This window comes from Vanderwaltozyma polyspora, genomic scaffold, assembly GCF_000150035.1.
Source record: "Vanderwaltozyma polyspora DSM 70294 KpolScaffold513 genomic scaffold, whole genome shotgun sequence".
Classification (NCBI taxonomy): domain Eukaryota; kingdom Fungi; phylum Ascomycota; class Saccharomycetes; order Saccharomycetales; family Saccharomycetaceae; genus Vanderwaltozyma; species Vanderwaltozyma polyspora.
In genome coordinates this window covers 1-21,447 of record NW_001834649.1, presented here as the reverse complement: position 1 = coordinate 21,447, position 21,447 = coordinate 1, and the positions used below count along the sequence as shown (strand labels likewise).

At 31.3% G+C, this 21,447-nt stretch overlaps 8 protein-coding genes across 8 annotated transcripts; 3 read left to right on the top strand and 5 right to left on the bottom strand.

Moving 5' to 3' along the window:
- Positions 1 to 4,014: 4,014 nt before the first annotated feature.
- On the top strand, positions 4,015 to 5,403 carry TOS1 (Tos1p; the record flags this gene model as incomplete). Its single annotated transcript, XM_001644300.1, has 1 exon — positions 4,015 to 5,403. The coding sequence occupies one exon, from the start codon at positions 4,015 to 4,017 to the stop codon at positions 5,401 to 5,403; it is 1,389 nt and encodes a 462-aa protein (XP_001644350.1).
- Positions 5,404 to 6,397: 994 nt separating this feature from the next.
- CDC28 (cyclin-dependent serine/threonine-protein kinase CDC28) lies at positions 6,398 to 7,288 on the bottom strand (the record flags this gene model as incomplete). Its single annotated transcript, XM_001644299.1, has 1 exon — positions 6,398 to 7,288. The coding sequence occupies one exon, from the start codon at positions 7,286 to 7,288 to the stop codon at positions 6,398 to 6,400; it is 891 nt and encodes a 296-aa protein (XP_001644349.1).
- A 636-nt stretch (positions 7,289 to 7,924) lies between these two features.
- On the bottom strand, positions 7,925 to 8,968 carry IFA38 (ketoreductase; the record flags this gene model as incomplete). The annotated part of the gene is made up of 1 exon (XM_001644298.1): positions 7,925 to 8,968. One exon carries the CDS (start codon positions 8,966 to 8,968, stop codon positions 7,925 to 7,927), a length of 1,044 nt encoding a protein of 347 aa, XP_001644348.1.
- A 537-nt stretch (positions 8,969 to 9,505) lies between these two features.
- AMN1 (Amn1p) lies at positions 9,506 to 10,993 on the bottom strand (the record flags this gene model as incomplete). The annotated part of the gene is made up of 1 exon (XM_001644297.1): positions 9,506 to 10,993. One exon carries the CDS (start codon positions 10,991 to 10,993, stop codon positions 9,506 to 9,508), a length of 1,488 nt encoding a protein of 495 aa, XP_001644347.1.
- Positions 10,994 to 14,406: 3,413 nt separating this feature from the next.
- ICS2 (Ics2p) lies at positions 14,407 to 14,889 on the top strand (the record flags this gene model as incomplete). Its single annotated transcript, XM_001644296.1, has 1 exon — positions 14,407 to 14,889. The coding sequence occupies one exon, from the start codon at positions 14,407 to 14,409 to the stop codon at positions 14,887 to 14,889; it is 483 nt and encodes a 160-aa protein (XP_001644346.1).
- An 858-nt stretch (positions 14,890 to 15,747) lies between these two features.
- On the top strand, positions 15,748 to 18,144 carry SLI15 (Sli15p; the record flags this gene model as incomplete). The annotated part of the gene is made up of 1 exon (XM_001644295.1): positions 15,748 to 18,144. One exon carries the CDS (start codon positions 15,748 to 15,750, stop codon positions 18,142 to 18,144), a length of 2,397 nt encoding a protein of 798 aa, XP_001644345.1.
- Positions 18,145 to 18,361: 217 nt separating this feature from the next.
- On the bottom strand, positions 18,362 to 19,486 carry CNS1 (HSP70/90 family co-chaperone CNS1; the record flags this gene model as incomplete). Its single annotated transcript, XM_001644294.1, has 1 exon — positions 18,362 to 19,486. One exon carries the CDS (start codon positions 19,484 to 19,486, stop codon positions 18,362 to 18,364), a length of 1,125 nt encoding a protein of 374 aa, XP_001644344.1.
- Positions 19,487 to 19,905: 419 nt separating this feature from the next.
- Positions 19,906 to 21,369, bottom strand: Kpol_513p1 (glycosyltransferase family 15 protein; the record flags this gene model as incomplete). The annotated part of the gene is made up of 1 exon (XM_001644293.1): positions 19,906 to 21,369. The coding sequence occupies one exon, from the start codon at positions 21,367 to 21,369 to the stop codon at positions 19,906 to 19,908; it is 1,464 nt and encodes a 487-aa protein (XP_001644343.1).
- Between the last annotated feature and the right edge of the window lie 78 nt (positions 21,370 to 21,447).

The following is a 21,447-nucleotide window of genomic DNA, read 5'->3' as shown; positions in this document are numbered from 1 at the left end:
ATATTATAATTTGTAGAAGTTCGGTCCATTTAATGGTGGTGATTAATTGAAAGATAATACTTCTCAATTGCGTTAACTATTTTTATTCAACTAAACGCATCTCGGCCTATTAAATGAAACATTGTAATCATTGCTTAATACTTGTATTGAATCATTGTTTAGTTTGGTGATGGTATTGAGATAAATTAAATAACCAATATTGAATACATAAGTAGATTTATTTTTTACCAAGATTTTTTCTTTATCGTTTTACATTTTCCATATTATTAATATTTGGCAAGGATGACAATATTCCTGTTGCTCATATCCTTTCTTCCCTGTAAGATACAAGAATTAAGTGATTTCACTATAAATGACATGAATTTATAAAAATTTCAAGATGACAATGTAATTTTTATTTATTGATAGTAGCCATCATCACATTTATGAATTTAGGAGTAAAACCTTCAAATATTAACCTGCATTGATTCTGAGACTGAAAGTGGGACGCTTTCAATTACTTATGTTCAAATTGTCGTCCTGGATATACATATGAACAATTAATTAAGTAGAAGATAGGTATCTTCAAAGGGATATTAAAATTTCCTTTGTGATTTAAACAATAAGCGATCAGGTGTAATAAATATTCTAAATTGTTCAGTTTATCCTCATCTAATTGAATATGTTTTTACTTGTACCTAAAAGTGCATTGCGTGACATTCATCTAAAATGAGAATCTTCAAAAAGTTGTGAGGATCATTTTTATGAACTTGAACCATTGTTGTCATGAATATCCAAGTGTTTTTGGATGTTAAAAATTAAGCTTGATATATATAAATAATTTGTAACCTCATGGAGACCTACAGTTAGTCTTGTTCGATAATTCTTTGTTTTAAAACAGTTTCACTCTTTCATTCCAAGATAAAGGGATGTGAAGAAATGATAGAATCATTTTGTCTAAACGAACATCTCATTGTAAAGAGATTTGGGTGATATAGAGATAATATCCAAAGCTGATTTCATTACGTAAATCTGATGATGATTAGTCATTGATGAGTAGGAAGTTATATTTGAATCAAACAGCGTTGAAAAAAATATAATATGGTCAGCTAGTAGGCCGGTTAGGTTTATCGTTGTTAGCATTGCTAAGCCACTCATGTTGGTATTTTTCAATGACTGTGCCTTTCATGTTGACCAAGACTAAATCAAGATTCTAAAAATAGCTAAACAACGGACATTATAGTCGGGCCCCGGAGATTAATTAGAAGGGTGACAGTAAAAAGTTCCTTATTCTTACGAGAACCAAGTATATCCAAATGAAATAAAATAACTCTAATAAGAATGGAGATGAAATATGTATTGGTTGTTGCGAAATCATATGTGTGTCAGAAAAGTCTTTTAATTCGATATGATCCAAAACAGAAAAAAAATGTTTCTAAATCTAGTATGATCACGTTTGTGGGCAGAAGCGTAATTAAATACAAGTGCGAGGGAGAAAGGTGACATTTGATAGCTGAGACATTAGATGTAATTTACACTGTTGTACATAAAAAATTTCAAAGGGATCAATACATATCGACCTGAATTCTACGGTTAAATTTTGGTGTTTCCCACGGACAGGAGTAAGAAGAGCAAGTACTCTTATAACGATGTCTGTGTTTGATTTTTAAATGAGTCCATGCAATAATAGGGGGGGTAGGGTAGAGGAAGGATGTTTTGTTACAGATACTGTTACAGTTGCTGTCTAGATTTGGGAGAAAGCGATATTTCGTCATAAGTTTTAGATGTGTTAGAAAGAATTATGCAAAGACAAAAACAAGGACGCGAATTCACTTGTTCCCACTAGTTGACGTGTTGCGGCAACAAAATGTACAAACAACACGAAAAAATTTGTATCTGCCTGTCTGTTCAAGAGAAGTTAAATTTATTTTTTTTGTAACAAATCTAACATCACATGACCTTCTCCATCATATAATATTGCCATTTTCAGAATATAAAGTGATTTTTTGTACAGATACGGTAAAATTGAATGAGAAGAGAGGCCTGTAAGAGAGGAAGAGGAATAAAAACAATATCGAAATTCCAGTTTCCTGTTTTGTCAATATCTCCTGTCCGGTGTTTGTCTCTGTTACCCATTAGATGCGATACAATCTGCGTGCCCAGCATACCAGCACTGGAAACCGACGTCCTACTTGGCATTTAATTTGCTGGTCATGAGAACACACGAAGACAAGAAAAAAAACACAAAAAGGAAAAAAAAGAAAGAAACTGCAGACACCAGATTTGTTTCTGTTTCTGTTTCTGTGCACAAAATCTCTGTCCGAACGAATCTGATACTTTAAAAATAACAATAACAATAATAAAAATAAAAATTTATTATTGATACTATTATTATTATTTCTTGTCGCTCTCTTCTGCGGTGTATTCTTTATTGAACTTCAAAAAGAAATTTGCTTAATTTCTTTTTGTTTTTGGTAATTTTGTTTATTGTTTGGCTTTTTGTGTTTTGCTGGCAATTCGACGTACAAACGATACTAAATTGTCCACAAACACAGATAGCTGCAACGAAAAAGAAAAGGAGGTACTGCAGACAGATCTGGCAGCGGTCACGCGAAAAAAACTGAAAAATTAAAAAATTAAGAAAAAATCGGATAAAAAAAAGAAATACAAGACCTGTTTGTGGATTTCCTAAATAGGAATGCTGGTAAGAGATATAGATATCCTTTCCTACACAGAATCCTAAACTGTTCATCTGTAAAACAAAGAATTCTCCTGCTTACTCTAATAAAAAATACTGTTTAGTTTCAGGATCTGGGTAGCAAGGGAGAAACAAGTTCATGCTGTACTTTCCCACTACGATTTTGGCCATTACGAAAAATTTCGAAATCAAAACTAAATCAATGATATGGATTTAATTCACGACAGTAGAGAGACAGAGACAGAGACAGAGACTTCAATCGAATCGAATTAATCCAATATATCTGTGGGCTATGACAACAGCACCAGCAGAAGTAGACATACTTTATATTATCAGTAGGCATGATGATCTGGTAAAAACCTGAGCTGAGCTTAGCTCTAAATTGTATTGGTCTCTCTCTCAAGGAAAACAACGAACTTCACCACTACTATGACAAGGCTTAGATGAAAAAGAGAGAATTCTCTATCGTACAACTGACAAACAAAACAAACAAAACAAACAAAACAAACAGACACTGAAATTTGTCTGTCTGTTTGTTTTGTTTGGTTATGCTATGCTGGAGGATTCTTATTTGGTACTGACAGAGGTAGTCGTGTCATTGCATGCAGTTGGTTTTTTGTGCTATGCAATGTTCAATTGAAAAAAAAAAAATGTTGTGAAAAATAGTATCAATTTCTGTTAAATTAAGCATCAAACCAATTCAAAAGTTTATTTGTTAAATATCCAGATGAAATTCTAATATAATGAATGATGTGGGACTATTTGTTTTGGTGAATCGAAATGAAATCATTCAATTTTTATTTTTATAATTGGTTTTTTGTTTTTATTATTTTAAATACTCTAAATTAAAATTGATTATTTCATTTTTGTTTCCTGTCTACATGTTCAGTATATATTATCACCATTAATTCATTATTATTTTTTTTAAATCTGTTTGTTTATTATAAAATGGAATTTTTCTGTTTGTTTTTTAATTTTGATAAATAAAGTCTGTTTCTCTTGACATATTTATTCTTGTTCCATATATCTCTCTTGCTGATTTCATTTTTGTCTTTTGTTATTTCAATTAAAGATCGTTGATTACACCTATATTCTTTAAAACTGTTACACAACTAACAAAGAAAACTCATTTTTCTAATAAGAACGTTAATTTAATAACGATAAAGTCAATCCTTTCATTCAATCCAACTACTAGTCATTCATTATTTTTTATTTTGGTTTTTTTGTATCGTTAAATCACAATTAATTGCATAATTTCGTAAATTGTTTTATTTTTTGCCTTTTAACTACTAATTTTGACACTTCTTATTTATTAGTTTATAGTGAAAAATAAAAAAATGAAATTTACTACTCTATCATTAGCTGCTTTAACTGCAGCAGGTTTAGTCAGTGCAGACTGTTCATATGTTAACGGTAACTATTACTGTTCTCAAACAGATGCTGTCGTTTACAGTAACGTAGGTTACTCAGGCGCTTACAAGGACGTTACCAGCATGGATGAAAATTCTTGTGTTTGTAACCAAGAATCTTTCTCATTCTCAGGATCATTGGCTCCATTGGATGAAGAATTATCTGTCCATTTCAGAGGTCCTATCAAGTTAGTCCAATTCGGTGTTTATTATCCAAACAGTGGTTCTACTACCATGAAAAAGAGAGAAGTTAAAGATGACACTGAAAACTGTGCTCCAGCTGCTCACAAACATAAGAGAGATGTAGCTGTTGAATACGTTGAAGTCACTTCTACCGTCTACGTTGATGGTAACGGTCAACCTGTTAATTCAGGTGACTCTGCTCAACAAACCTCTTACACCAAGGTTTCTACCGTTGTTAACCCAACTACCAGTGCTGCTAACAACGACAACAACGACAACAACAACAACAACAACAACAACAACAACAACAACAACAACAACCAACAAGCTACTTCTTCCAGTTCCACTTCTACCTCCACCTCCTCCTCATCTGGTTCCTCTTCTACTTCTCAATCTAGTGTTTCAGGTTCTGGCTGGACTAGATCTTCTTACTTCACCCCAGGTTCTGCTGATAACTGTGTCTTCATGAACCACCAAGGTGGTGTCGCAGGTTCTGGTATCTGGTCTTCTTGTTTCGGTAACTCTATCTCATTTGCTGCCTCTGATGGTGTCAGTGGTGCAGGTTCAGCCCAAGCTTTAGGTGACGTTACCGTTGCTTCTGGTAAGGAATTCATGATCTTCTCTGGTAGTTCTTGTAGTGGTAGTGACTGTGGTTTCTACAGAGAAGGTATTCCAGCATACCACGGTTTCGGTGGTGATGACAAAATCTTTGTCTTTGAATTTACTATGCCAAGTGATACTTCTGGCAGTGGTTACAACCAAGACATGCCAGCTATCTGGTTATTGAATGCCAAGATTCCACGTACTTTACAATACGGTTCTTCTTCCTGTTCTTGTTGGAGTACTGGTTGTGGTGAATTAGATTTATTCGAAATCCTAAGTGCAGGTTCTGATAAATTGATTACCCACATCCATGATGGTCAAGGTAACGATGGTACTACTACTGGTGGTGGTGGTACCCAAGATTACTTCTCTAGACCAACTTCCGGTACTATGAAGGCTGCAGTTATCTTCCGTGGTTCTGATAAGACCATTCACATTGTCGAAGTTGATGAAAGTTTCGATGAACAATTATCAGACTCTACTGTCTCCAACTGGTTGAACAAGGCTGGTTCATCTGCTGCCTTGGCTTAAACAGCAGTAGCAATAGTTATATTAGCCTAGGAATTCCTGGCTACTATTTTGTATCTTTATTCTTATACTGGTTTTATATTATATAATTTTTATCATGTTTTAATTAAACAATATATCGTTTGTCAGTGAACTGTATGGTTTTATATTTCTGAAACTATTATTTTAATTGAATTCCAATCTTGTATAGTTCTAATTTTCAAATTTTATGATTATTTCTAATCACAGTACTTTCAAAATGAGTCCAAAGATATTTTTCTAGAATAATATATTAAAATTTATAAGGAACCAGATTTTAACCTACAGGAGATATATATATTGGAATTTGATTCCTAGATTACAGTTACTATACTCAATCATTCCTTTCCCATTACTTTAATTTAAATAATACTAAAATTAAAAGAAAAAAGTTAAACACAACTTCAATTTTCGCAGAATAATGTAATCCTGAACCATAATTTATAATGACTGTTATGTCAAACAAGAAGTTTTAATTTTAACTATATCTAAATGAAATTAAAATTATATAAATGTTCTTTTCAAGATGAATTATCAAATTACTGTCAGATATTTAGTAAAATATATAAATATTCCTAATAACTTGAATGAATCAAATGTCACCCACCCACACAACTAAAAAATAAGTACAACTTGAATACATAAACCAATAAGTTAATCTAGATTCTTTATCGATATTGAATAGATTCTAGAGCATTGGGAGTTATGAAATATTGTTCATTATTTGAAATCAACAAGCAATTCATAATTCTCATAGGATAAGGTACATAAATATTTGAAGAGCGAATAGTTACAGCATGCCAGAAAATAACTTTTAATTAATAAAATTAAAATAAACACATATACAAATAGTTTAAATATTAATCTAATATTATATTAAATCTTAAAAAGAGGACTAATAAAAATAAAAGCTTATATAGTTTAAGTAGTCCAATAATAATGCATTATATCATAAAAATTAGTTGCTATACTTTTTAACCTAAGGTTCTTGGAAATAAGGATGAACGGTAGCTCTTCTTGCACTTATTCTGTTGATTGGATCATATGATAATAACTTATCTAACAAATCGATACCATTGGAATCCAATGAGGGAACTACTTGAGCTAGATCTTTTCTATGCCATTTCGGGAAACTTGGCTTAAAATCTGGTAAATAAACAATATCAGGCCAAACAGCTTCAGTTGGAGTACCCAATATTCTAAATATTTTAAAAATTTGATCAATTTCACTATCACCACTGAAGATAGGTTTTCTATTGCACATTTCCGCGAATATACAACCAATTGACCAGATATCAACACCAGTACTGTATTGTTTACCACCTAGTAACACTTCTGGAGATCTATACCATAAAGTAACAATTTCGTGTGTATATGCTCTTAAAGGCACACCAAAAGCACGAGCTAAACCAAAATCACCTAATTTCAAATTACCATCTCTATTGATCAACAAGTTCTGAGGTTTCAAATCACGATGTAAAATTCTATGGGAATGACAATATGCAATACCTTTACATAATTGCATCATAAATTTCTTAACGATATTATCACCCAAAGGTTGATCTTTAGGTACACTTTCCATATATCTTTTCAAATCTAAATCCAAAAATTCAAAAACTAAATACAATTTATGAGCATCAGAATGAACAATGTCATATAATCTAACAATATTATCATCCTTCAATTCCTTTAGAAGTGAAATTTCTCTAATAGCTGTACTTGGAACACCTTCGTCTTCACTTTCCAATCTAATTTTCTTCAAAGCAACAACTCTTTGACCATGACGAAGGTCCAAAGCCTTATAAACAACACCATAAGTACCTTCACCAACTTTCTCCAACCTTTTATAATTAGCTAATTCACTACTCATTCCTAAAAATATTAAAACAATTAACAATCACTGCCACTAGTTTAACTATTGTTTTGATTAGATTCAAATCTTAATTGGAACTGAAATAATAATTAAAATTGAAAATTTATTTCCTTTGATAAGATTCTCGATACTACAAAACCAAACAATCTAGTTTCAAGTCACCAATGATCACTGGTCAAGTAACATATCTGAATCTACTCAAACAATATCAACCATAAACACATTTGTTATTTAACATATGTGTGTGTATGTTTTATAAAAAAGGCTTACCTTTACATATTTTTTCAGTGAAAAGCCTTATGGAAAGTAGGAACGAATATTGATATTTTAGTATGTAACCAAGATCACACGATAAGAACAGTGTCAAGGGTATGTTTACGAAAGATTGGTTTTGTTATGACAAAGTATGCTATACGTTTGGGATGCATTCTATCAGGTTTGATTGGATTAGATTGGGTTTGATAAGAATAGTTTAATTGTTTCTCTTAAAAAATATTAAATCTTTAGCTATATAGAAATAAAGAATAGTTATAGATGGGTTTTCATATTAAAACAAAAAACAACAACAAAATAAACTAGGACCAATCAACAAAACATGTATGTATGTATGTATGTGTGTGTGTATAGTAGCGTTTATTGTTTCTTGGCATCTCTAGCGGCTTTCTTCAAAGCTCTAATCCTGATAGATTTGTGGAAGACGTAGTTGATGTAGTTTACTAAGTGTGAGTAGACTCCAACTGCTTCGACTATAGCCAATTGGTATAAGGCATGAGACCAGTATGGGGTAATGGTGGCATATCTTTCTTGAGCACCACAACGTCTACCAATATTTCTTAAAGTAGAAGCGACGAACGTCTTTGGGTTTGGAATCATCATAGAGGTCTTTCTAATCTTGGACATGGAACTTGTGACCAAGTAAGAAATGATCAATTCGACATCGACATTATGTTCTTTTAATTCACCAGCTAAAGAACTTGACCAACTTTGCAAGAAAGCTTTGGAACCACTGTATGTAGCCAACAATGGAGTTGGAATCAAACCACCAAAGGAACCCATTGTCAAAATCAAACCACGGGTCTTTTTTGAAGATTCCTTGGTAGTTTTAATAATCATTGGTGCAATAATTTGAGTAATCATTAAAGTAGCAGTATTGTTAATAGTGATGATTCTTCTCATTTCATCTTCATCTGTTTCCAAGAATGGAACAGGGATAGAATGAGATTGACCAACATTGTTAATCAAAGCTGTGATTGGGAATTTACCGCATAATTCCTTAATTGCTGAATAATTATCTTCAGAATCCTTAGCAACATCAATTGCCAAAACCTCAACTTTAACATTATATTTGGTAGAAATTTCCTTTTGTAGAGTTTCTAATTTAGACAAAGTTCTTGAGATTAAGATTAAATTGAATCCACGTTTAGCCATTTGAAATGCAAATTCTTTACCAATACCATCACTTGCACCTGTAATAACACAGTAATTACCGTTCTTTGAACCATATTTGGAATAATTAACAGGTGGTAAAACAAACAAATCAACAAAACATGCCATGATTCTTAAAATCAAAGTAGTAGCCTTTAAAACACCAAAGCCAAAGATAGACCATAGTAACATGTTGACACATTTACTACGGTTACCAACAATTTCCAATTGGGTCATAAAAGAGTCCAACATCTTCACAGTAAAATAAAATATATTAATCTGCAATACTTCACTATCACTGGAATACCACAATTGACCAATATTACCCTAGATTTAGTCCTTATCACCTAAAGAAATAGCAACTGTTCTAATAGGAGAAGTAGTCAACTTTGGATATTTTTCGCTTTTTATAAAATAAAGGTTTCTTTAAAGAACTTCGAAGAATTTTAAAGGTCAGACCAGAAATGACATGAAACTGACCAGTAACATTCAGGTAAAAAATATAAAAGTAGTAAAATAAATAGATTGGTTAAATACGTCAATTCAACTTTTATGGCGATTAAATTTGTTCAAGTAGTAGTTTTTCTTGTAATTGTAATAAACTTTAAAGATGGTGATGGTAAATTAAGAGGAATTTGGTGTTATACTTCAATAAATGTTAAAGCGTTTGTTCGATTTTTTCTGTATTATATGCAATTTTCGTTATTATTATTAGTTAAGTATGGGGTGGTATCTATAAAATTTGTTGCTATGTATATGTATTCTTTTTTTCTTGATATACATATTTATTTATTCATTATTAGTATTTTCATCGTTAGGATCGTTAACCCAATGGGTCATGTCTCTTAATGCAGTGAGAGAGTTCAATTTTTTAAGTTTTTCCTCATCATTGATAATCAGAGAAGTTATCCTTTCACAACTTTCAATTAGAAATGGTAATTTCGAGTATTTCTTCCAATTTTTATAATGTACAAGATCAATAGTATTTTCAATTTGCGAAATGTTTCTTATTTCAAGCACTGCTAATTTTGGGAATAATCCATATTTACAAATTATGGGTATTATTCTATTTGTTAACGAATTACAGTTGTTCAATGACAATCTACTGATCCTGTTCCCACAAAGATTGGCTAATTCCCAAATACCAATATCAGTTACATCACAACCTGCGATACCTAATGTTTCGATAGATGTATATTTAGCTAATGCAGCGACGGAAAGACTTGTGATAATATGCCCATTTTTATGTCTTCCAATATTAATATATTTTAAATTAGGACAATTTGTGGCAATCGCAACTATCCCAGCATCTGATATTTGATCACAGGCTCTTAAGTCCAATGTCTCTAAATATTTTAGCTTCCCATTAGAGCTAATTTGAATCAAGTACTCATCATTGATATTTTTATTGCCTAGGATGATTAAGCTTTTCAAAGACCTGAGGTCATCAAACCAAGATATTGGTGGTAAAATAGTAGAACATAGAGAAAACTCTAAATGCGTTGTATTAGATAAATCAAACAATTTTGTGTGTGTCCATGATCTTAAATCGCATCTGGCTTTAATTGACTTAAATTTCAAACTTTTTGGTCTAATTGTGCCATTATAAGTCATCAAGAATTCTTGTAATCGGGAATCTTTTTCAAAGGTAAGATGCTCTGTTAAATGTTTATTTGTAATCGAATACCAAAGTTTACAGACTTTTAAACAATTATGAAGTGAGCCTTCAAAATTATTTTTTTCGAAGGAATCAGTTTGATTATTACAGGCATCCCAAACTCTTTTTGCCTTAGTTTGATCTTTATAAATCATCAATGAATGTTTATAAGATTGTGGCTTTCTTCTATAGCCACATAACTTTGCAATTGCATCAGAGGATTGATTGGCCTCATGGTCATCCATTTCTTTGACAAATCCAATGATTTTTTCCAAAATTTCTGGCATTTGGAAAATTTCATGTTCATATTTAATTGAAGGGTTAATGAAACTGACATTTGCAATTGATTGATTGTTACTTTGATTGACTATATTTAATTGTGAAAAATCGTTTTCTAATGAATTACTTTGATTTCTTAGGGGGGATGAATTTGGAGTTGGTAATCCATTAACCAAATCAATTGAAGTTTCAATTGGGTCAATTTTTTTCTTCAAATTGTTGATGTAGTCTTTTGAAAGTGATTCATCTGAAGATTTTTTCTTTAAAGGCCTGTAATTTACCAAATCTACATGTTGTGCTTCTCTTTTCCTCTTTTCCACAAATCTGGAAAAGAATTTCATATTTTTAAATAATTTTTGTTGTTTTATTATATTTTATTATTTGATAACTGACGCAACGCTATATAAATTCTATTTCAAATGGAAATTTTTTATAGTTGGACCCAGTTAAACAATAGTCAGTTACTTGTCGATAGTGTGATATTAAATCTTGTAAAAATGAATGACTTAAATAATTCTGTTAAATGAGTGACTTTAATTTCTTAATGAAATTTCTTGAATTGAATTGAATTAAATTGAATAAAAAAAAAATAAAATGAATGACTTTAAAGAAGTGAAAGGATATAAAAAAAGGTAAAATAAATTATAATATCAAAAATTAATCTTTATTCTCTTGGGATCTAGTTTCTTCTCAATATAGCATCTAATCTTAAAAAAGTGGAAATATTAAATTAACTTGTATTAATTCTTAGATTGTTTGACTGTGTATATTTTCTTATAGTGTAAAATATTACAAAAACAGAGATGGATTTAATCAATGTAATAGATAGATATTAATGAATGACTTGTACACCGTCGGTGATTAACTATTGGTAAATTAGAGTAATTTGATGAAATACAGAAGTTCAAATACACTAAACACCAAAAAATGAAATGAAATAAAAATGAAGGGAAGTGAGAAGAAAGAATAATATATTCAAGTATAGTCTACTTAATTTTGGGTGACTTTAATTAATAAAAACAGTTTTTGTCTAAAATTGTAACTACTTTAAGGATACTAATTTATAATAGTTTTTAAAATATTGTCATATATATATATATTTATGCATTATGCTAGGGGTATAGATTTCTGACTGTGACCTAAAACCCAAAATAAATTATTTTACAGTATTGCTGCATGGTTAACTAATACGAAACAACATTCTTATTTAATGACATACGGATTTACTCTGATATAGCAAAACTGACTGGTCAAGAGTTTCTATCAAGTACGGTGTCAGTTTAAATTAATCTCCCGAAACAAGCAAAGCAATGGCACCAACACCAAAAGCAAGAGAGTATACTGAAACAAAAACAAACAAACAAATATATTAGAAATATAAACAATTCCCCTACTCGAGAGTTCCAAGAACCATTCATTATCCACATCTATCATTCCTAATAACAGAAAGTATCCTGCAAACCCAGCAAGAAACAAGAACTTATAGGGTTTTTCAGATTACCCATACATTAGCATCTTGTAAACTAACCGTCAAGAATAAGATTACAAAAAACTAAACAAACAATATATAAACAAACAAACTTCATAACATAATGCTGGCTCCAATTGTTTATATATATCTGTTATAAGAGTCTCAACCATCGTAACAACAACATACTCATCTGTCTTATAATTGATTAATCATCGAAACCCTTCTAACTTTGCTACTATTTATTCCGTCTGGACTGGTATCGTCCCGTCTGTAGTGTCGCTCTTACTTTTTTTTTTTCCCATCGAAACCAGCAAAATTTGGCTGTTTGTCTGTTTATTGCTGGGCTTTATTTAGTTACCCTTCCTTTGTGATAAAAAGTCGTTAATTTTCCTAAAAGAGCATTCTAATTGAAAATGATAGCGACGACAGCAGCGATACAATGGGGGAACTGAATTGGACCTTTTGTCAAGTTATAAGACGTTTTATGTTTCATCACTATCTATATCATTATATCGATTATTAATGATCGAATGATTGCTTATATTGATAAGAAAACTGCATATATAGTAAGAACTGTCTATATGCAATTCGAAATGCTTTTCTTTCAATCAGCTTGAAATTGGAGATACCCTTTGTTGAATCCATTGGGAGGGTAGCCTAGGCAGTTATATGATATCTATTTGTATGGGAATCCATATCTTGCGCACATTCTTGCGGCGCAGTCATAGGAACCTTTCGATTTTTATTTCTTTATCGTAGTTTTATGTAATGTAATGTAATGTAATCTAATCTAATCCAACCCACCATATAATTTTATTCAATTCACTTCTCGGTTTTGCATTAACCCCATTACATCTGCCATAATGGAAATATTTGGTGACGTCCATTAGCGTTTCTTATTTTACTCGATTATTGCACCAAAGAATAGAGGATGTCACGAACACGTCAGAGCATGCAACTCATTCTTTATCAAAATATAGATAAGACCCTCTCTCATATCCTCGTGCCATTACCAGTTCTGCTGCCATGTAACTAATTGCATCATGCATAGACATATGTCTAAAAGTACAAAACCACATCTCTGAGGTATCAATCAATAGCAATGAGAAATAGGGAGGGTAGGTCTGTGCGAGACAAGAAGAAATAAATTACATCACATTGCTCAAATACATATAGAGTGAAAATAAGAAACTCTTCAAAGAGAAACAGACAAACATTTGTACATATTTGCTTTTAATACATATTTACTTGCCTACTTACTTATCTAATAAATTATCTGTTTTATCTATCGAATTGAACTTGACTGAATTAAATTAAACTTCTGGACTCCGGCTTACTTCAGTACTCTAGTTCCATTCCACATGTAATACCCAACTTTCTTTCTTTTACTTTCCCATGGAGCTACTTAGGTTTGCTTCTTTCGATTTTAACCTCAACATACCAATTACTATACATTGTATTAATTTTGTTAATAATTTTTTATTAAAGTGTTTCGTCAATTGAGAAGTGACAATGGGAGTTAATGAGAATGCTTCTTCTAGAATTTAAGTTCAAACTCAAACATCCTGTATCTACATCTCCACTTTAGACAGGTTACTACGCAAGAATTTGAAATTTATCTCTGCCTCTTTTTTCGATTAACAATTTTTCAGCAATAAGAATTTTTTAACACGCCAATTAATCTTGTATTAAAGTTTTTAAATTCATTAATTACACTTCCTTTTTAGGGAGTAAAGAACAGAATGAGGTGCCTAGAATATGAAGAGCTTTCATAATTCTATGCTTCGTTTAGTGAGGATTCTTTGACGTTTCTGTTTTATTCTATTTTTTTTCTTATTCTTGTCCTCTACATTTGATCGATATCAAATATCAACCGTTTCAATTAAATATCAAACGCCATACTATTGATATATAACTGCAATGAAAATTCTGATCCATCTGTAATTAAAAAAATGTTTTTATAAATTATAATTAATTTAATTATGTTTTTTTTTTATGAATTAAAAGATATGGTAATAATATTTTTATTTGCCATTCTTAACTTGAATCCATTAACTAATTAAATAGATTAAATATAAACAACCTCTATATCATTCAGTTTGTTAAACATCTGAGAGCAATAAAACATCGCATTATTGCTTTTTAATTTCGAACTGACAGGCCTAAAATAATTCAAACAATTACAAGAAAGGGAAAAAAGCTATCTGCTTGAAAAGAAAGCAATCCTGAGTTAAGTATCATTACCGTTAATTGAAATACCACTTTTAAGTATAATTGAATATAATGTCAAGTGCTTTCCAATTAAGTGATGATGAATTTAGTAGCGCAACCAATTTCAGCTTCCCTAGACCTGTGACGTCAGAATCAAGTCCGGAGAGGAAAGGATGCATCACTCCACCTGAGGAATATCCAAGACCCAATCTGGGCTTTGGATATTCAGACAATAAAATTGGAAGTAAGAGTATTCACAGGCGGCAACAAACTCCAATTTCATTTAATATTCTGGATAATAGCCAGGACCAACCAGAATACACTAAGACATATTATTCACACAGATTGTCGTCCATTGATATCATGAACGATACTAAAAATCAAATTAGAAGAAATAGTACTGGAATTTTCAGTAGTCTTGGAGAATTTGCTAAATTGAACAAGATAGACACTGAAAATAAAATATTTGCAAATTGTCCAGAATCTGGGGATTGTAATAATTTCCCAAAGATTGATTTAAATGTATCCAATGAAAAAATCAATGAAAAGAAGTGAATTTAACTCAATTTCCCAGCTTCTGCAAATATACAAATACAAATACCCGACGCTTTCCCATCAACTTTATACACTACACTGCACTACACTATATCAATCAAAAACTAAATCTAAATATAATTTACAGTTGTAATACTAATTTATAATGAACAATTCAAAGTAATTATATTCCATTCAAGGGAAAGAGATGTAACGTTTACTTTAATGAAAGAAAAAGAATAAAAAAAATATTTAATTCAACAAAATTTACTTTATAGTTCCGCTGAGAACTATTAGGTTTTTACCCAATACCCAATATCCAATACCCATTTCTAATTTATAAATCATCCTTCAGTTTAAATAATAATATATAATATCTAATAATAATAATAGTAATAATAATAGAAAGCAAAAAATATCCAAAACCACGTGATCATATTATATTTTTATAACAACGCGAAATTTTGTTTTGTGGTGATGAGCTTTATAGATAGATCAAGTTTGATATAAAAACAGGAACTGACTTAACAGTTAATGACATAAGTTCAAATTGGCACAAGATTCACAGCGGTCCAATCTTACTTTGGAGTTGAGTGGGAAGGAAATTCAATTTGGTTATTAATTTTATCGAAAAAGATACAGATAAAAATAAAAATAAAGCAAGATAAAATAAAACAACATAAAATAAAATAAAATTACAACTAAAATTAAGATTAATAAATAAAGATTACAAAGAGATTAATAATTCTGGGATTGTTGTTTTATTTGGTGTTTATTATTATATTGTTATCATTATTTTTGTTAAATTTTTGGAGTCTTAATTAATTTCTATGGCTCAATTGTGTCTTCAGGATAAAATAGATCAATTCATATAGCAATATGGATTGGGCTATACAGGCAGCAAAGAAAAAGACAGAAACTTTAGCAGGGGGTTCAAGATCTATAGTAGAGTCATTAAACGAGTTGAATAATGTTTTGGTGAATGGCCAACAAGAAATTAATTCAGTTATTAATGATACTTGTGATTGGTTGAATAAAGAGTACAGTTTTATTAAGGATAACTCTAAGCATATTAATATATCCGGGGGTAATAAATTGGCAAATAAGAATAGTTTAGTAAGTCCAGAGAAAACAATAGCCTTCAATTTGACAGATAGATCAACCAATTTAAGCATTTTAGAAAATAAACTTTCTTCAAGTGATATCGAAAACATAAATCCAAACACTAACACGAATAATAACCATAACCATAATCATATCCATACCCCTGATAGAAGAGAAAATATATTACCTAGTGTAACACCGAAATCATTAGCAGAGGATAATGCAACCCAAGAATTACAAGTACAAACTTCAAATATTATTGAAAATACTACAAGTAACGAAAACTCAAAAGTTTTAAAATATAGTTCTAGAAAGTCATCTCCTTGGTCTCCATACAAGGCTGATAGGCTGCTAAAAGAATCAACTTCGAATAGTAGCAATAATATAACAAGAATTATTACTTCTTCAAGTCATCACTCTGCTTTGAGTTATACAAATTCAGGTGAGTCCCGAAAAGATTTAGAAAATGCAAATACCTCCACAAAGGGTGATTCAGAATTAGAAGTTTCTAGAAACACTTCATTGATAAGTATTAACAATACTGAACCTATTTTAAAAACCAGGACCAGAAAATCTTCTTTAAGAGATATTTCCAAAAGAAGATCAAATATGTTTGTTCCATTACCCAACAAAGATCCTTTAATAGTTCAACCTGTTACATCAGCTCAACAAGGAACAAATGTGCTTCAAAGTTCAACAAGAAAGTCTTTGGTAAATTCGAGGATCTCTATACACAAAGAAAGTGTCCCAATTTCACATACTTTGTTACCACCAAATAATATAAGCCGTTCCAAATCCAATGATAGAAAATCACCATCTAATAATTCAACAATAACAAGTATTAAGAGTCCATCTTTTAATGTCACTACAACCGGAACTATCACTACAAGTGTAACAAGATCAACGGCAACTACATCCAATGTATTTGATAGATTAACATCAATTTCGACTAAATCTTTTGAAAATAAAGTAATTTCCAAATCTGCTAGGCTGTCCTCATCTTCAATTGATATGGCTGGTTCACCAATTCGAAGATCATCAGCTAACAGCAAAATTACAGGTACAATAGATTCTACTATGCAAGAGGCGTTGAAAAGCATATTCTCTACTAAAGAAAGGTTACACAATGGTAAGACACCAAGTCGTACTACATCTCCTACTAGTATGAAAAAATCTATGATACCCAAACTTAATAGATATGAGCATAATAGCGGGACGTCAGGTATAGATAGCAAGATGAAATCAATTCCTAACTTGCCTGTAACTTCAAAGCTTTCACCTACTTTTAAACACTCATCAAACTCTAGACATAATAAATATGAGATCAAAAGTTCTTCAAACAACTCTCATCTTCATTCAGAAATGAAGATTAAGAGAGATGGAATAAATACTTCAAAGAATCCTAAATCTCCCATCAGACAGAGTAACTTAAATAAAAGCTTACATCCTAATTCTTTAGTAAGTAATGAAGAATTACTAGAGAAACGTGATGTAAATTCAGGTAAGTTGGAAAAAGATTCAATATCAGAGAGAACCAACGGCATGATTGACTCTAACACCAAGGCAAAGTCACAAAATAATCGACTTACACGTTTTAAATTAATTTCTTCAGCATCTAATGATCAAGATAAAACTAATCAGAAAGCTATTAATGTAACCGCGGAGCCTACCAATCAGGGCACTATTTCGAAGAAGGATACTGTTAAAGGAAAGAGAGAATCAATTCAAAAACCAATCGTATATACAGATTTCAGATCTTCTACAACAACCAAGAAGAAAATACCATCCACCAATATCAATTCGAGTAAACGGAATAATTCATTTCTTCAGAATGGATTTTTGAATCATAATGTTTTACACGATTTGAATACTGTTGATCATAGAACAAAAATAGGTGGTAGCAGCAGTAGCATAACAATATCAAAAGCTACTAAGGATGAACACTGCGGCGATCAAAGTTTACCTGAAATATTTTCTGATTCAGATGAAGACGAAAATACAATTATTGCATCATGGGCTAAAAGTCCCTACCTAGAAGAGCAACTGATAATTCAGCAGAATTGGGATCCAAAACAAATTTTTGGTTCAATTCCTCCATTGCATATAGATGAAATTTTCCAAAGTTCGAGATTGAACAAATTGAAAGCACGTCAGTCGCTAACCAAGAAGTAAGAATTGATATGGTTCAATTTAGATTTAATTTATAAATCAAATAATATTTCATTTAAGATATATATAGATATATATATGTATATAAATATCTAGATAGATACAAGTAATCTCATTATATCCTGTATTCAAGGTAGATTAGAGAACACCTAGAAGGACCTTAGAGGAAAATTTCTTAATATCAATTATAGTACAGTACATTAGTTGAACATTCATTCTCTTATAATCTTTTATCAATAGCATTTTTTCTATCCCATTTTCCTAACCATGCTTCAGATTCAGATTTTGGAACAAAATATATCTTTATGGCATTATCCATCATTGGAATAGATGGCTTCTCCATTTTCAAAATATCGTGAAAGACTAATTTTTTACCAACTTTAACTAAACCACCAGATAAAGTTTCCATATATGCAACTAATTTTTTTTCAGTAAAGTTTTCATGACCTTCTTCCTCAAACCATTCTTGTGGTCTATCTAAGACTAATTCCAATAAGTCTTGAACCTTAGATAATTCACTAACAGCAGCAATGAAATCGAATTCATCAGTAGTTGGATACATTACAATTGCTGGGAAAATTAATTGCGATTCATAATCCAATGGATCTTCCAAGTAGATTTTAGTTTCATTCAGTAGTTCAGGAGGTTCTTGTGTATGTATCACATTAATATTTCTTAATTTCATAGCATTTTCCAGTATAATTTCTTTACCTTCACGTTCTTGCTTTAGTTTTAATAATTTTTCTTCTTTTTCCTTTAATTCAAATTCTTTCTTATTGACCACTTCTAGTAAGTTCAATAAAGATTTATTTTCAAGATCAAATTTCAAACCAAATTGGATAGCCTCTTTACAATCGTCAAATTTTTCAATTGCTAGGAAAGCCTTTGCCATACGAAAGTAGCATTTAATATTTTTTGGATTTAAAGATAAAGCCATTTTACAATCATTAATACAGCGTCTATAATTTTTTAACTCCAATTCACAAGCTGCTCTATTAGCATATAGCGATTCATTAATTTTATCATCATCACATTTAACATCAATGGCTTTGTTATATAATTCTCTTGCATCTCTAAATCTTTTAACTTTATAGAGGTCGTTACCTTGGTTTTTAAAGTTTCCTGCAATTTCATGAGGTTCACCTTCATAAGCCAAAGCTTTCAAAGCATCCAAAGTCACATTCGAACCACCATCACCATCAGTATCATCTAATTTTGTCATAAAAAATGGCATTCTATTCAACTCTTCAAAGACTTCATCTGTAGTTTTATCTTTAAAATCAGAAAGTTGCGGTGGTAAAATTGGGTCATTTGGACCTGCTACATATTTAGGTAAAGTTGACATCCTGATTAACCTTATTTCAGTAACCTAATCCCTCAAATATGTCCTTATAATGCAATAAAACAACCTTTTTTATATAAAAAGTATAATTCAAACCTCATCTCATCGATTCGTGAGATTTTTTTTTCTTTTCTAATATAGATCGATATAAATTTTTTTGATATTAAAGGCTATAATGACGGTGAAATTGAAGAATTAAAGGTATTGTTTGTTTTGAACATATAAAGAAGACAACAGAATAAAGGATATGGCAACGTCATAAATTTAGTAGCATGGTTGATTAAATATAATTAAGTAAATAAAATTTATAAAAATATTAACGTAGAGGTAAAAGTGTATTTATAGATGAAAAAATGCAGGTAATAAGGCGGTGACTGAGTGACTGGGTGCGTGATTCAGTGTAGTGACTGTATGAGATGCAATTATGCACGTTGATGCCAACCTTCTGGTTTTTTAATACTTTTACCCTCGTAATATCTACCGGTACAAGAGTTCTTTGCAAAGGTGAAATCATTACCTTGGTCACATACACAGTTGTTATCTTTCCAAATGAAATCATCTAATGGACAATTGTACATACCATCGTAGCTGTAACCTATTTCTGGGAAGAAATGGATTCTATCCTTTGGCAATAGATAAATAGTTGCTAGAGTATGAACTGCTGATTCTGACCATCTTTCGTAGAAGAAACCGCCTTTATGATCTAGATAATCGAATAATGCCTTGAAAGCTGGAGATCTCCAGAATTCCAAAGAGGCTACTTCGAAGGAAGATAAGAATTCACAAGTGTTATACTTATTCCCGTTATCTCTATCAGCCCATGATCTAAAGTTTTTGTCAGCGATGAAGTCTGGGTTTTGTTTTTGGAAACTCTTCAAAGTATCCCAAATAGTTGGCATTGCTTCGATTGGTTCCTTTTTCGATAAAGTGAAACCAAATATATTACCTGTATCTTGCATCCATCTAAAGATATCGTATTGCATGTCACAATTAATTTTCATGTTTGGTTCGATTCTCCAATACCAGTCGAAAGGTTCTAGGAGTTCATGTCTCCAAATCAAACCTGATAAGTAACGTTGGATGAATCTGTATGATTCCGAGGAACCCATATCTAATTGGTATAATCTTGATCTTGCAGTTGCAGCTTTATTTTGGTCGATCCAACCTGGGTAGTTCAGAGCGGATTCAGGTATCAAACCAAAGTTGACATCTGAGGAGACAATATTTTGAATTGCCAATTTTTCTTCAGAAGTGAATGGAGTTTCATTGATGAAAACATAGGGATAATTGAACTGTTTATTAAATCTTGATTCTAATTGTTCAACGGAGGTTATGATATCTTCTAATGTTTGAAATTTGGAATGCTTATTGATAGTGAATAGGAAACAAGCCTTTGGTTTTCTACCTCTATTGACGAAGACAGGTTCCATGAAACGCAGAGTTGAGTTTTTACCCAAGTTTTGAGTTGCATTTGCCTTAATCTTCAAAGCATTCTCCATTGCGAGTTCGAAATTTTCCTCATCTTTTTGCAATCTTTCTTGTTCTTTCATCCAATCTTCATCTGAGAAGGATTCCATATCTTGTTCATCGTAGAACAATGGATCGCTTGCACGTAACTCTTCCAAATGTTTTAGGTATTGCAAAGAGTTTGCGTTTGTGTTATGGTTTGAACTTGAAGAGTTGGTGTGGGATGTTTGTTCTTGAAGTTTATTTTTCTGAGTATTGGAAGAAACTGGCAATACGTATTGTGATATGTCCAGAGAGTTTGGCAGATAGCTTTTCAAAACCTTTTGGCTGTCATCATGTAGAGAAAAGAGTAGTATGACGGAGAAACCTATAATGAAGAAGAACAGTCTGATCAACCTTTTGCTTAATCTTAGTATCATGGCTTGATGTATTTGTAGTTGTCGTTATCGTGTCGGTGTATTGTAGGATGAATACAAGATATATATATATGAATATGT